The 15,733-nt window shown below is 33.7% G+C and overlaps 1 protein-coding gene across 1 annotated transcript; it reads right to left on the bottom strand.

Moving 5' to 3' along the window:
* Window positions 1–782: 782 nt before the first annotated feature.
* LOC139852612 (kinesin-like protein KIN-12A) lies at window positions 783–8,113 on the bottom strand. Its single transcript, XM_071841920.1, has 16 exons — window positions 7,784–8,113; window positions 7,541–7,678; window positions 7,347–7,430; window positions 7,098–7,223; window positions 6,928–6,987; window positions 6,700–6,846; window positions 5,716–5,811; window positions 5,445–5,587; window positions 5,128–5,277; window positions 4,910–5,039; window positions 4,259–4,484; window positions 3,626–4,146; window positions 3,452–3,550; window positions 2,942–3,094; window positions 1,677–2,438; window positions 783–1,079 (listed from the first exon to the last, which is right to left on the bottom strand). Exons 1-16 carry the CDS (start codon window positions 8,111–8,113, stop codon window positions 864–866), a joined length of 3,381 nt encoding a protein of 1,126 aa, XP_071698021.1. The 3' UTR covers window positions 783–863.
* Window positions 8,114–15,733: the final 7,620 nt, after the last annotated feature.

The raw sequence follows: 15,733 nt of genomic DNA, 5'->3' as shown, positions 1-15,733 counted from the left end.
CTTCCCTGGGTAATTTTCAAAACAATCTTTTGTTGCATCGTGGATATTCAAGAAGGATGTCATATTCTTTCTGAGATCCTATTCTTAGAATTTCGGTAATGAGTTTTTTTAAATGTTGAATGTGTTTGTCATTTTATAGATTTTAATATTTTTTTATGAGTCGAGTTTGTTTGTGATTCTATTTAAGTTTGCACTATTTATTAATTATTATATTCTTTTGTTATTTATTTCGGCACCAATGGGCCAAAGGGGTATCGTACCACTGTTTACTTTATTGGTATCCCATATTCCCATATGTACGTTACGAAACCGATTTTATGGGTACGGTATTCGGTACTCAAAATTAGAGTCAAAATGAAAAGCGGTTTCAAATGGTACAGTAGCACGCTCATCTCTAGCGGTGGTGTTTTGATATCGTCCTAAGATGTTTATGATTCAAAATCATTAATAATATACCTTGAGATGGATAGTAAAATGGTCAGACACGATGACAGGGGCTGCTTCATTCTCCTAAGACTCAAAATAGACATCTTGGTGAAGCCCTAGGAGTAATTGTTGTGAAATACCACTATATATGTACAAAACTTATAAATTATAATTATAAATATATATAAAGAAGCAATAGACATGATCTAATTGACACCAAGGCAAAGCAAATTGAATTATCTAAGTTTATAACATGAAGTTATCATACAGATGATCAATTGCACAACATAGCAATGTACTAGTGATTGTTGTGAAGATGGAACTGGGATATGATTCATTCTTCTTATGAAAAAATATCATATTTCTCTTTGTATACAACAATAAAATAATAATAATTTCTATTAATAGTAAGTACAAATTTTGACACCAACTCATACCTATATATTACAGCTATCGTATCCAGAGAACCACGAAGGTTCTGGTATTGTGGTCAATTTGTCACTGTCCACGTTAATCGTGTGTCGCTCCTCTGTATCAAATATTGGCATATCATAAACGGGGGGTGATGATGTCTCGATCTTTTGCTTTTTCTTCAGTTTTGCAATACGTTCGAATGCGTTTTCCTTTTCTTGTTCAGCCTCTATAGCACGTGCCTGAGTATTAAAATGCATTAGCGTACATAAAGAATATGGTTGCAAAATCTAATAGTAGACTACTATGATTTATTTGTATAACTAGCTATATAGTCATAACATAGTTTACAAGGTTAGAAGTTGTAAGTTTTTTAAAACAGTGGAACTTCATTTAGGTAAAGTGAAGAAACAAGTATTATATCCTTCATTCTAAGTAAGGTGAAAATTCAGTTGGATTTACAAAAACATTCAACAAAATATCCAAAAATAACAGCTTGATTCATTAATGGTTCATCTCTATCGAGTCGAACAACTCAAGGAGAATGTACAATGAAACTACAAGTGGCAATTTTGACCCATAAATTTAAGAATGGGTCGATTGGTTTACATTCCATCTCTAATGAGTCAAACAAATAAGCAGAGCTTAAACCACCAAACCATTGATGGAATTCGATATATATTGTGGTCAACTTAGCTATATATTTGAAACACTAGATATTTGAAACACTAGATATTGTTGACCCCTCTCTTTTACCCACAAAGGTATGCTCGCCCGTTTTGACCCCAACCCATTTTACTACCTCTAAAATCAAAGCACATAAAAAAGAAAAAACTCACCTGTGCAGCCGCAACAGCTTCTTCTGCATCTTTGAGTCTCACAACCAACTCACCAGCAGCTTGCACAGCTTCAACAGTATCACTCAGCTGTTCCTGAAGCCCTTTAATTTCATCCTTAAAACGCGTTCTCTCCTTTTCTCTTTCTACTTTTAACGTTGAAATCTCCGAAGCCAAAGCGTTAATAAATCGGGACTCGGCCCCCCTTACGCCAGCTCGACTAGCTGTTCGTTTCACTTCTTCTATACCATCTTGAACTCTCCGTTGCCTTATAAGCATATGCATATGCTTTTCTTCCAAATCAGCATAGCTTTCAAGCATACGTGCATGGCCTTCCATGGCCACTTGCATAGCTTCCTTAAGCTCTTCTGAACATTTTCTTTCAGACTCGATTTCCCGCCTTTGGTTTTCAACAAGTAACTGACTTTCTTCTAGTTTGTGTTTTAATTCATCAACAAGAGAAATCAATTTACTTTCTTCTTCGATGAAACGCATTCTTTCTGACTCGAATTTCTGGTCAACACTTTCCACAGTTGACTCTCCATTAGTTATTTGCAAAACAGGGGTTGGTTGTTTGGCCTCCTTATGTGAACAATCCATGTAAGACTGAAGTTGGCTTCTTAAATCTTGAATTTCTTCCAGTAATACATCTCTTTCCCCCATATCAAAGAAACTTTTGTAGCGTTCGAGTTCATCATAAGCAGTTTGAAACTCGATTTCTTTCTTAAGAAGTTCTGGATGATTCTCATATTTCTCCTTCAGAATCTGTTATGCATATAGGAAAAGAAGTTTAGGAGACTCAAACGCCTTGATAGTCGAAAAGGTGTTGATTTTCAACCCATTTTTTTCTATGAATGGGGGCCATTGTGTTGTTTAGTCAGCCGGAGTCTTTTTTTGATTGCATACAACTTATTCAAGTACTTTAATCCTAATGTCATATCATTAAAAAGTTTTAGGTTTTACCGAATTCGCCTGCTTTAAAACTTATAATCATCAAAAACAAACTAATTACAAAAATGGACCATAGACAATTGACATACTCTGTTTTGCCCTTATTCAAACGATGTTGTCCTTGACTTCCAGTAATCAAATTATCGAAATAATAAAGTATATACAACGGAGTAGAAAATAGTGTCTGTTGGTAAACCCAATCCGTTTCTGGACTGTTTCAAGCAATGGTAAAAGAATCATTTCAACCATATTGACCCAAAACCCAAGCGAATTCGGTATAAGGTAGACAAAACTAATGTAAGAACTGAAATGCATACCTCATGCTTATCTGCTAGATATGTCAATTCTTCACTTGCAAACTCCTCAGCCGATAAAACACCGTCCATCAAATTCTCTAAACGGGCAATTTTGTCTTCTTGCAGTTGCCCAATAATAGAATTGCATTCCCGTTCGTGTTTATATTGTTGCACCTGTGGTCACATGAATATATTTAGGAGTTGAATGAGTAATTTGACTTGTTTTAAAATGGCATTGAGCAATCGAAACAAGCACCACTGTTTTGGTTGTGCATAATATCTAATGGGTCAAAAAGAAAACAAAAATAGCTAAAAGAGAAACAATCAAATGGACCGCATGGATTGGAAGTTGCCCAACATTGCATACAACAAACTAAATTTGTACTCACTTTTGTAAGTAATCATAGTTAAAACATCAGTTATTTACAAAAAGTCGGCCCATAATCTAGCATGCCACAACCGTTTTAACCAGCCCCAAATTTGACTCCCACCCAACCCTCACACCTTCCCACCCTCTAAAATCGAACATACCAGATGATTAAGTTGAATGATTTCAGCATCTTTTCTGGTACAGTACTCTTCCATCGCCATTTCTCGTCTTATTGCTCCAGCTAGTACCTTTTCAACAGCCTACAAAAATGTTGCATTTAAAATCAGTCCAGTAATGAAAGAAAACACAACCCAAGTTTATGTTAAAAAACATACTTTTGGAACAACAATCTGATTTGATGTAGTATCAACCAATGGTGATGAATTGACAGGGACCAACTGAAGATTCAAACCATCAGCATTTGCCTCTTTCTCATCTTCCGAGCATTTACACCTGCAATTCCTGCATAAGAACTCGCTCTCAGGAGACGTTTGCACACCAACCTCCTTTTTAGCTGATTTCGGTTCATATGTAACAGGCGGTTTATATGAAAATCTGAACGATGAGCGCCCCAAAACTGAACTCTTTCTTTGTTTATCAATTACTTCAAGACCATTCATTAGACTGGTAGCCAAACGGTCAGTTTGTGCAAAAGCACCAATACTTCTACTGGTGCTGTTAACAATTATTGGTGAAATACTCGGAGTAGGAGACTTAAGATCTTGAGTTACTTCAGATGGTTCTATGGTTTTGTTAGGAGTAGCATCATCCATAATTGCATCATTATCTGAATCTGAATCAAATGCATTATGGGGCTTCAATAAAGAATCTTGATCAGTTTGAGTACAAGTGTTTACTGCATCAGAAAATTATGTATTTAGAACAAGTGTTGTTGATACTGATACCTCTAGTGGAAACATATCTAATAACCTACAAACAATAATAAAGCTTGATGGTTCTAAATTTACCTGAATCCATATTGTTGCATGCTTCAGTGGCTGCTAAAATAACTTCTTCGGCTTCCTCAACCATTTCCATTTCTTCGTCATCAATATCATCCATGTGTGGCAGCACCATTGGACGATTAAGGCTAAATTTCAGAAGATTTAAGCTTCTTCGAGCATTCCAACCCGTTGAATAGGCCCCACCAGCATCAGATTGATTACCATTTGACTTCATACGCAGCAGTTCATCCTATTACATGTCATTTACAGTTAATAGTAGTATCAAAAAACTGCCAATTACGATAGGTGGCAACTTCAACTCATTTAAACGACTATTAAAAGCGCGTCAAAGTTGTTCAACATGTACTTTTAATGCACAAAAGCTATAATTTTGTCAACATTTTTCTTCAGAAAGTTATATTATTATTATCATTGTATAAGACTTGTAAACATATCTAACACACTATTTATGCATAACAATATACAGAGTATCTTATAAGAAGAAAGGGGTTCTGGTTATTCACTCCCAGCCCGTTTTGACCCAGAACAGAAGTTACCTTTTCTACTCAAACCCAATTTACCTTTTCTACTGGAACCCAATATGACAGGCTGCCCAATTTTTATACCACCGCCACTTAAGAAATTCTTAAAACAAATAATGTAACTAAAAACTACCTTAAGTTGCCTTATAACTTCACGGAGTGATTTCACATCATCCTGCATCTGTTCATTGACAACTGCCTTGTTCTTGATGGCCTTTGCACGTTGGGCAAATCTCAAAGTACTAAAAGTCTCGCTCTTACAGCTACACCATTAAAAAAAACTATCTATTTATGCTAAATTGAAGTATTTAAGTTGTCATAATGAACAAACAGCTTTGAAATGCATGTTACCTTTGTGCAGGAGATATGGCACAGACCATAGCAAGTTTAGCATTACCACCAAGCGACTCCTGCAGCAAAAATGTCAGCTTTGAGTCTCTGTAAGGGATATGCCGCTGCTTTCCGGTTTGGGAAACTTCAGCTAAAATATTTATCAGGTTGCTGCAGATCAAACAACAAAGAATTTCAATCTTAGGAATAAATAATAAAAAAAATAAATAAATAATAACAATAACAATACTTAATAATTTAATAATAATAATGATATAATGATAATGATGATAATAAATACTACTAATAAAATAGCACAAAAATATGAAATGGCATACCCAAGCTGTGAAAGTGAACGATTAATATTCCCAGCTTCTTTTAAGCGCTCACCAGCCGCACCAGTTAGTTTCTGTCTTTCTGACCCCGCAAGGTCAACGAGATTTATTCGACTCGTTCTGAATGAGCTTAAGCCATCCATGCTCTACATTGAATTTAAAAATTTTGGAAGTCAGAACACATAATACTATAAGTATAACAAGTCTATGTCATGGATAACATATAGTAACACATAACTTGAAAGTTAACACTCTTTATCAATAACCTTATTACCTTACAACGTGATTCAACAACACAAGTAAAAACACTGTGTGAGCGGGAACTCTCCATGTTTATGCTAGTAGCCCCCGTCCTCCTATTTGATAAGCCCTGTATAGAACTATGATACTAAGTACGATATGATATGTTACAGAGACATAATAAACATTGTAAATGGACATTTTCTGATGAAATGGAAAAAGTTGATTGACACTTTCTCTGTTCTAAATAAAAATAAGAGTTGTCAATCTTTCTATAGTTTTTATTATCCAATCAAGTCAAAAATATTAATAGTAGACTCAAGTAGATAGATTAGCTGCCCAAAGTATTCAAGTAAATTCTTCAGTTTAGTTACTACCAAATCTAATAAATATATTTTATATTTTCCATGGACTCGTTTATACATAATAGAAAAGAAATAATAAATACCAACAGGCAACAGATTATGACAAAAGAGTATGGTGAAATTTTCATAAGTTGGGGGGAACTAATTTGGGATTTCAAAATTGTTCATTAAGTTGGTGATTTTGCACAGGGATACTATCACAAGTTAGCACTAAGATACTGAAAGAGCAACTAACCCATGCTATAGATAGAGGTCTTACTTTAGCAAGGACTTCTCTAAAATAAAACATACACAGTACAGCTTAATGATCATCTTGGTAAACCCTCTAAAGTTCATCGATCGTTTATGTAACTATCAAACTATTTACGTAGCATTTAAATACTTAGGACTAAGGCTATCTGAATTAGAACCTAGGACTGTGTTGATTTAAACCTCTAGTACAATCAAATTGCCTCTCACTAGCATGCCTGTGTCATGTACTCATGTTGTGTCATTTATAAAGATAAAAGTAATCACTAAACCAGAAAATTGACTCAATCCTTGTTACCGCAAACTGACTCCCAAGTCAAAGGAAGAATTGCTTATCTATAACTTATACAATTTGCTGGGGAAAACCCCTTTACCGAAAAAAGTCAAAGGCAGAATATCCAGACCTTTTTCAGAAGCTGTGTCACATCTTTTATACTGAAAACAGACACCTCGGTCAAATTTTCTACATAAACACCTGTTTTGGTATCTTCTCTTATATGAAGAAATCTTTGAGCTGGATCCAACAAATCAGTAATTTGTTCATTATAAATCTACAGATACAATGTTTCAGAGTTAGCCACCTGCAACAGCAGAAGTTAATTATGTCCATGATAAAGAAAATATCGTGTTACCTCGAGAAAAGAACAACGACATTGATACACAAGTTGCTTGTCAGCATGTTTATTTTGCTCCTGCTCAAATTAGCAACTTACTCATGAGAAAGGTAAAAAGACAAGCATATTGTAAGGTAATTCAACATTGACTTGACATGTGAACTAAAGAAAAAGGCATGCAATGTCACCTCATTAATGCGGGAAAAAAGTCGTTCAAACACACGGGGTGTCAACCCTTGTTGATCACGAGATGACTCCTCTTCCAGCAATGCATCGGTTGGACCCCATATAGTGTACGTTTTACCACTCCCAGTCTACTCAAATTTAATAAATTGATCGTAGTTAATATAGATAGACATGAAAAACCAAGAAAGAAACTTACTATATACATAGTTACATTTAATATCACATATCCAGATATGAAGCCCAAATAATACCTGACCGTATGCAAATACGGAACTGTTGAACCCGGACAGACAATTTTCAACAAGGGGTGATCCCACAAGATGAAATATATCAGCCTGAACAGATACATAAAATGCAGCAAAATTACAAAAACTACTTCATTCATATACGAATCTAAAATCTAATTGTCATCTCCACAACAAAAAAAAAGAAGTAAATAACTCACTTGAGTAGATTCTGCATCCACAACAGAATCGAAGGTAAAGCCCTGACCATTTATCGACAATGAATCCACAGATGCCTTCTGGACTATGACTTCACCCTCTTCTTCATTCTTATTCGGTGGTCTGATTCGTACAATAACCTGAATTTTACCAAATCACACTACATTAACTCCATTCATTACTTAAATTATAAATCCAGCTAACTTCCAGTGAAAAATCACAAAAATTAGGGTTTTAAAAATTACCTGAACTCCGTTATCGGAAGATCCGGCAGATACACCACTTGCAATCGTGAAATCATTACTAAGCTTCCGTTTAAGAGTAGACGACGACGGAGGAGGTCGTGGCGGAAGTGGCGATTTCAGTTTTCCACCAGGAGACGCTTTACCTTTCAAAGACGGCGATGGCGATAAATCGGAAATCGAGTTTGCGTCAGATGGCGGTGCGTTTTCTTTTGACGATTTCTGCTTTCGAATGGCAGATTTGTTTTGTTTGATTGACCTAGGGTTTGACGGTGGAGTATCGACAGAATTCTCTCTTAAGATAGGGTTTCGTTGTTCGTTGAACGGCTTCATGTTTACCGAAACCCTAATTTGAAGTATATACTACAGATATAGATATAGATATAGATCGATACAGATTAGGAAATGAGCGAGAAATAATGAGAGATTAAAGATAAAGAGAGTGTATGAAAGGAGAAAAAGATGAGATGTAGCCGTTGGTAATTGGGGTTTGGGCGGATATATATTGATTTCAAATCAAATTGGGGATTTGGTGATCTACGATAGTAAGTACTCCCTCCGTCCCACCACAAGTGTCCACATTTCCATTTTGGGATGTCCCATTTCAAGTGTCTACTTTGTGTTTCAACCAATGAGAAGAGGTTATTCTGGATAAAGAAGATTTCTAATTGGTTGAGAATGGAGTTAGTGGTATTTCTTAAAACTGTGTGCAAAAAGTAAGTGGACACTTGTAGTGGGACGGAGTTAGTAATATTTTTTCAGTTTTTTTTATGATTAATTAATTAATAATTAATTTATTTATTATTTTAGTATATTTTAATTAGTTACATATTTATTTATTTACTATTTAATTTATTATTTATTATTTATCCTTTCTATTTATTTTTTCTTATTACTTGTACTCCGTAACCTTTTTTCTTATCCTTTCTATTATTTATCCTTTACAAGTTGTACTCAGTAACCTTTTTTGCACCACTAACTTTTTACTTTGAGGGATGATTCTCACACACACTTTTTTGATCCCCAAACACTAATTTAAAGAAATGTAGTATTATTAGAAGAGTAAAAGGTTAAAATAGATGTGTGAGGATCAAAAAAGAGTGTGTTAAAATCATCCACTTTTCCTTTTATAGGGAAAATAGGAAATGGATAGATATATGGGAGGAAATAGAATAGGGATTATCATCAAAATGCCCTTTTTTTTTTAGCATGTTGACTGACAGCCCTTAAAAAAAAAGTTGACAATTTGCCCTCGCAAGGCGCAAGACTCCTTGCGTCCTTGCGACCTTGCGTCTTTGCGACCTTGCGACCTTGCGTTACTTCCAAACGCAACAAACAGCCTTGCATCCTTGCGTATTGCGTCTTGCGACTTGCGCCTTGCGCCTTTGCGTCTTGCGTCTTGCGTCTTATCCCGATAAGATTTCCATGATTTCGTGGATAAGATTTTGTACGATTTTTGTACTATTACGGATAACTTTTTATTTCTTTCTTTGTTATTATATCTGGAACTACATATTACCAGCTCCATTTTCACTTCATTTCCTTCATTTTCACATAAATCATATAATTTCAAGCGTCATTAAGGTAACTTTATTTGTTTTAAATAATGAGTTTTAGTGATAATGAAACCTTTGTTATTCATATATGTTGTGGTGGTTCTTTTCAATTTATTAATAACTTACCTATGTATTTGCCTCTAGATTGTTTTAGAACAAGATTAAAACTCCCAGTTGCTCCCCAAAAACCAATTACTCGAAGAATATTGTTAAAAAATGTTCTTAGAAAAATTAATTTGCCACCTAATGCTCCTGTTTCAATGAGATATGTTGTCGATAATCTTGTTTTTGATATTACTGATGATTATGAAGACTTTCGTGATTTTCTACAACATGCAATATCAAATGCTCCTATTAATATTTACATTGTCGACAAAGTTACAATGCATCAACTCCCAGAAAACTTACAGTCAGTGCAAATCCTACCAATACACAATGTCCATCAAAACCTACCAACACACGATGTCCAACAAAACCTACCAACAAACGAGGAGAGCACAACCTTCAGACACCCAATTTGAAAGAAGCACGACCTGAAGTACCACCTCCAAACACAGAAGAGTTTGATTTCTTCAACTATGGAGTTGAGAACGTATGTAAAATTAAAAAAAAAAAACAGATCACCCTTTTGAATCAGTTGTCGCGTCTAGTGCTTCGGAGGAAGAAAATGACAGAGAAGATCAAGATGAAGATGAAGAAGAGGAAGAAAATGTAACGACCCGACCAAAACCGTTATTGACGGCGCCGTTAACTTAGGTCCCGTTGCGTGGTCGTAGTCCCTATATGAGACTCGTTTGACCAAAATTATGTCGCATTCATTTGAAAGGTACAAGACTTGTGATAATGCTAAAAACGAACATATATTTCATAGCATTATTCCTCAAGAAAGACAAGCTTTTAGTTGCAATTGTTCTATTTACAAGTGATATTCGTTTAAATAATAAAAGGTGAAGACAAAAGACAGATTCGACGAATTAAAGACGCAAACGACCAAAAAGCTCAAAAGTACAAAAGACAATCAAAAAGGTTCCAATTATTGATAAGAAACGTCTCGAAATCACAAGAGTACAAGATTCAAAACGTAAAGTACAAGATATTAAATTGTACGCGAGGACGTTCGAAAATCCGGAACCGGGACCAGAGTCAACTCTTAACGCTCGACGCAACGGACTAAAAATTACAAGTTAACTATATATATAAATATAATATAATATATAATTAATTATATTAATTATATATATATTATATATATATATTAAAAACCGTCGGCAGAGAAAACTCCAAGGACTGAGCTGTAATTTCTATCTCCGCGACTCGCGGAGTTTGAAGGGGATTTTGCCGCGAGTCGCGGAGCCCCAAAATTCAACTCTGGCTATAAAGCAAATCGAATTCTGATCAAATTTCATATTCTATTTTCTCTCATCTCTCAATATATACGATATATATATATATAATTTATATTTTAATTTTAATTTTAATTATAATTCTAATAATAAGGGTATGTTAGCGAATGTTGTAAGGGTGTAAGTCAAAATTCTGTCCGTGTAACGCTACGCTATTTTTAATCATTGTAAGTTATGTTCAACCTTTTTACATTAATGTCTCGTAGCTAAGTTATTATTATGCTTATTTAAAACGAAGTAATCATGATGTTGGGCTAATTACTAAAATTGGGTAATTGGGCTTTGTACCATAATTGGGGTTTGGACAAAAGAACGACACTTGTGGAAATTAGACTATGGGCTATTAATGGGCTTTATATTTGTTTAACTAAATGAAAGTTTGTTAATGTTAATATAAAGATTTACAATTGGGCGTCCCTATAAATTACCATATACACTCGATCGGACACGATGGGCGGGGTATTTATATGTACGAATAATCGTTCATTTAACCGGACACGGGAATGGATTAATAGCCACTAGAATAATTAAAACAGGGGTGAAATTACATTCAAGGGTAATTGGTGTAATTGTTAACAAAGTAGTAAAACCTTGGTTTACACGCAGTCGATAACCTGGTGTATTCATTAAACAAAGTATTAAAACCTTGTTACAATTCGAATCCCCAATTAGTTGGAATATTTAACTTCGGGTATAAGAATAATTTGATGAGGACACTCGCACTTTATATTTATGACTGATGGACTGTTATGGACAAAAACCAGACGGACATATTGAATAATCCAGGACAAAGGACAATTAACCCATGGGCATAAAACTAAAATCAACACGTCAAACATCATGATTACGGAAGTTTAAATAAGCATAATTCTTTTATTTCATATTTAATTTCCTTTATTTTATATTTAATTGCACTTCTAATTATCGCACTTTTATTTATTGTTATTTAATCGCACTTTTAATTATCGTACTTTTTAATTATCGCAATTTTATTTTATCGCATTTTTATTATTCGCAATTTCATTATCGTTATTTACTTTACGCTTTAATTTAAGTCTTGTATTTATTTTATATTTTACATTAGGTTTTAACTGCGACTAAAATCTTAAAATCGACAAACCGGTCATTAAACGGTAAAAACCCCCCTTTATAATAATAATATTACTTATATATATGTTTGTATTTTTATAAAAGTAAACTAATATAGCGTTGAGCTTTGTTTAAAGATTTCCCTGTGGAACGAACCGGACTTACTAAAAACTACACTACTGTACGATTAGGTACACTGCCTATAAGTGTTGTAGCAAGGTTTAAGTATATCCATTCTATAAATAAATAAATATCTTGTGTAAAATTGTATCGTATTTAATAGTTTTTCCTGCTAAAATTAATAACTATTTTATATACTACCCCGCTGCACATCAAGTATTTTTGGCGCCGCTGCCGGGGACTATCTTAAAAGCCGGAAGCGCAACGCTAATATAAAAAAAAAAAAAGATTTTTAGTTACTTTTATTAAAAGTCGTTTTTGTAAAAATATGTTTTAATTATTCAAAAATATAAAAAGAAAAACAAAAATATAAGTATTTTTAAGATTTTGTTAAATATTTAAGTTTTATAAGTTTCTTTATCTTTATTTTAATTTATAAAAATATAACTTTTATTAAATATCTTTTAGGAAAAAAAAAACAGAAAACAGAAAATAAAAAAATAAAATAAATAAAGAAAACGCGTAAAAACTCAAACCTGTCAGCTGAAATTCTGAACCCCGCGACTCGCGGGGTTTTCTTCAATAAATGCCGCGACTCGCGGAGTCTTTCTGACAGGCGACAAAGAACCCTAATCCTGCATTAATTACGGGTTATTAATTATTATTATTATTATTTAAACCTAATTATTATTATTATTATTATTAGTTTTATTTTTACTTTTACTTTTTATTTATATATTTTAGTTAAATTAGTTTTATTAAATTTGTAAAATTAGTAGTTTTATTAAATAAATAATATAAAAATAATATTTTTATAAAAATTGTACTTTTTACAACTTTTTGTATATTTTTATATTTTGTCCCTTTTTAATCGTTGTAGCGTAATATTTGTATTTTTTAGCTCATATTTAATTTTAAACTTAGTTTTTGCTATAGTTATTTTTACTCCTAGATTTTTAGGCTTTGCCGTAGAATTCCTTAAGTGCTTTTTCTTTAGACTAAGATTTAGGTGCTTTAGAATTTTGCGACGCCTTTTTAAGTTTTAGTTTCTTTTTAAGTTATTTCTATTTGGGATTTAGTTTTTCCTGTAAGCTTTAATATTTTTAGACCTTTTACTATGTATCAATTATCATTCCAATTAGTAATATCAATTTGCGATTATAATTTTAAGTTAGTTGTAGTAATAAGGTTAAATTAGTTAAGTATTTTTAAGTTTTTATAAGTTTCTTTTATTTTTCCGTCACCTTTTATTTTTCAACCATTTTTTTTTTCTTTCTTTTTCTACCTTTTGCAACGAACTCTTTTTCTTTCTTATTTCTCGCTATTCTAGTTTTAGGACTTAGAATTTTTTCTACTTCTTATCTAAATTTCTTAAAATTACGAAAATTTATTTTAAGTGGTTAAATTAATAGACATCAAAATTTTCTGGTTCGTAGTAATAGTTGGATTTGTACGTGGACCGGGTTATTGGAGCCAAACAGTCCTCAATTATATTGAGACCAAACGAATCCTGCCCCTCTGCTGCATCTTTTGGCTATTCGAAACGTGGGCAAAATCAGAAAAGTCTATTGATTGGATAACTTATTATAATTTTTCTTTCCTTTTTAAAAACTAATAGGATATTCAGTGAATGCACCGAGCAAGACGTTCATCACCTTTTGTACGTTCACCACCTGTAACTCGATCAAGACATCGTTTAACAAATATAACCGCCGTTGATTTTTCTTTAGAATCGTCATCCAGTCAACCAAGTACTTCAGTTCAAATTTCCGATAATCCATTTTTTGAACCCGACCTCACAATTGAGAATCCGGAGAATATTCAGGAACGGTTCGTAGATCCTGAACCACTAAACTTTCCTCCGGAACCACCAATCATTCAAACAGAGATTGTTGAGGAACGAACCATTAAATCAGAATCATCTAGTGATTCCGATTCAACAAATTCAATTATGGAGAATCTGGAACCTTTAAGTATGGAAGACCGAATGAGAGCTAAACGCACTGGCCAAGGTCACGCAATTACTCATCCAGACATTAATGCACCAGATTATGAAATTAAAGGACAAATTCTACACATGGTGACTAATCAATGCCAATTTAGTGGTGCACCGAAGGAAGATCCAAATGAACATCTACGTACCTTTAATAAGATCTGCACACTATTTAAAATCCGAGAAGTGGAGGATGAACAGATATATCTCATGTTATTTCCCTGGACTTTAAAGGGAGAAGCCAAAGATTGGTTGGAATCATTACCTGAAGGGGCGATTGATACATGGGATGTTTTAGTTGACAAATTTCTTAAACAATTCTTTCCTGCATCTAAAGCCGTAAGACTTCAAGCAGAAATTGTTACGTTCACACAAAAGCCAAATGAAACTCTATATGAGGCGTGGACAAGATATGGAAAGTTGTTAAGAGGATGTCCGCAACATGGTTTAGACACCTGTCAAATAGTACAAATATTCTACCAAGGATGCGACATCACTACAAGGAAAGATATAGATATAGCAGCTGGTGGTTCTATTATGAAGAAAACCGAAACTGATGCTTACAAAATTATTGATAACACTGCTTCCCACTCACATGAGTGGCACCAAGAAAAAGATATCATTAGATCATCTAAAGCAGCTAGAGCCGATTCTAGCCATGACTTAGATTCCATTTCCGCAAAGATAGATGCTGTGGAGAGACGAATGGAAAAGATGACTAAGGATATTCACTCAATACGAATTAGTTGTGAGCAGTGTGGAGGACCATATTTGACAAAAGATTGTCTCAGTATTGAATTAACAATGGAACAAAGAGAGAATATTTGATAATGCTAAAAACGAACATATATTTCATAGCATTATTCCTCAAGAAAGTCAAGATTTTAAGTTGGTATTGTTCGATTTACAAGCGATATTCGTTTAAATTTTAAAAAGAGAAGATAAAAAGCAGATTCGACAAATTGAAGACAAAAAGGTCCAAAGAGCTAAAAAGTACAAGATACAATTAAAAAGGTTCAAAATATTGATGAGGAACGTCTCAAAATGACAAGAGTACAAGTTACAAGACGCAAAGTACACGATATAAAATAATACGCGAGGACGTCCGAAAATCCGGAACCGGGACCTGAGCCAAGAAGAAACGCCCGACGCAACGGACCAAAAATATCTAGTCTACTATGCACAAAAATATAATATAATATATATATAATTATATATAATTATATATTATATATATTATTATTATTATATTACGTCGGCAAGAAGAAAACAAAGCAATTTGGCTGGATCCAGGGTGGCCATGCGACTCGCATGGCCAAAGGCACAAATCCATGCGAGTCGCATGGAGTGAGATTGCTGGTCAAGTCCTATATAAAGCCAGTTTTGTGCCGAGTTTTAATCATCTTTTTCTCTTCCTCTTCATACGTAAATATATTTATATTTATAATTTATATTTTAATTTTAATTATAATTCTAATAATAAGGGTATGTTAGCGAATGTTGTAAGGGTGTAAGTCGAAATTCTGTCCGTGTAACGCTACGCTATTTTTAATCATTGTAAGTTATGTTCAACCTTTTTACATTAATGTCTCGTAGCTAAGTTATTATTATGCTTATTTAAAACGAAGTAATCATGATGTTGGGCTAATTACTAAAATTGGGTAATTGGGCTTTGTACCATAATTGGGGTTTGGACAAAAGAACGACACTTGTGGAAACTAGACTATGGGCTATTAATGGGCTTTATATTTGTTTAACTAAATGAAAGTTTGTTAATGTTAATATAAAGATT

This window comes from Rutidosis leptorrhynchoides, chromosome 6 (genome assembly GCF_046630445.1).
Source record: "Rutidosis leptorrhynchoides isolate AG116_Rl617_1_P2 chromosome 6, CSIRO_AGI_Rlap_v1, whole genome shotgun sequence".
Lineage (NCBI taxonomy): Eukaryota > Viridiplantae > Streptophyta > Magnoliopsida > Asterales > Asteraceae > Rutidosis > Rutidosis leptorrhynchoides.
This window is presented reverse-complemented; position numbering and strand designations above follow the sequence as displayed.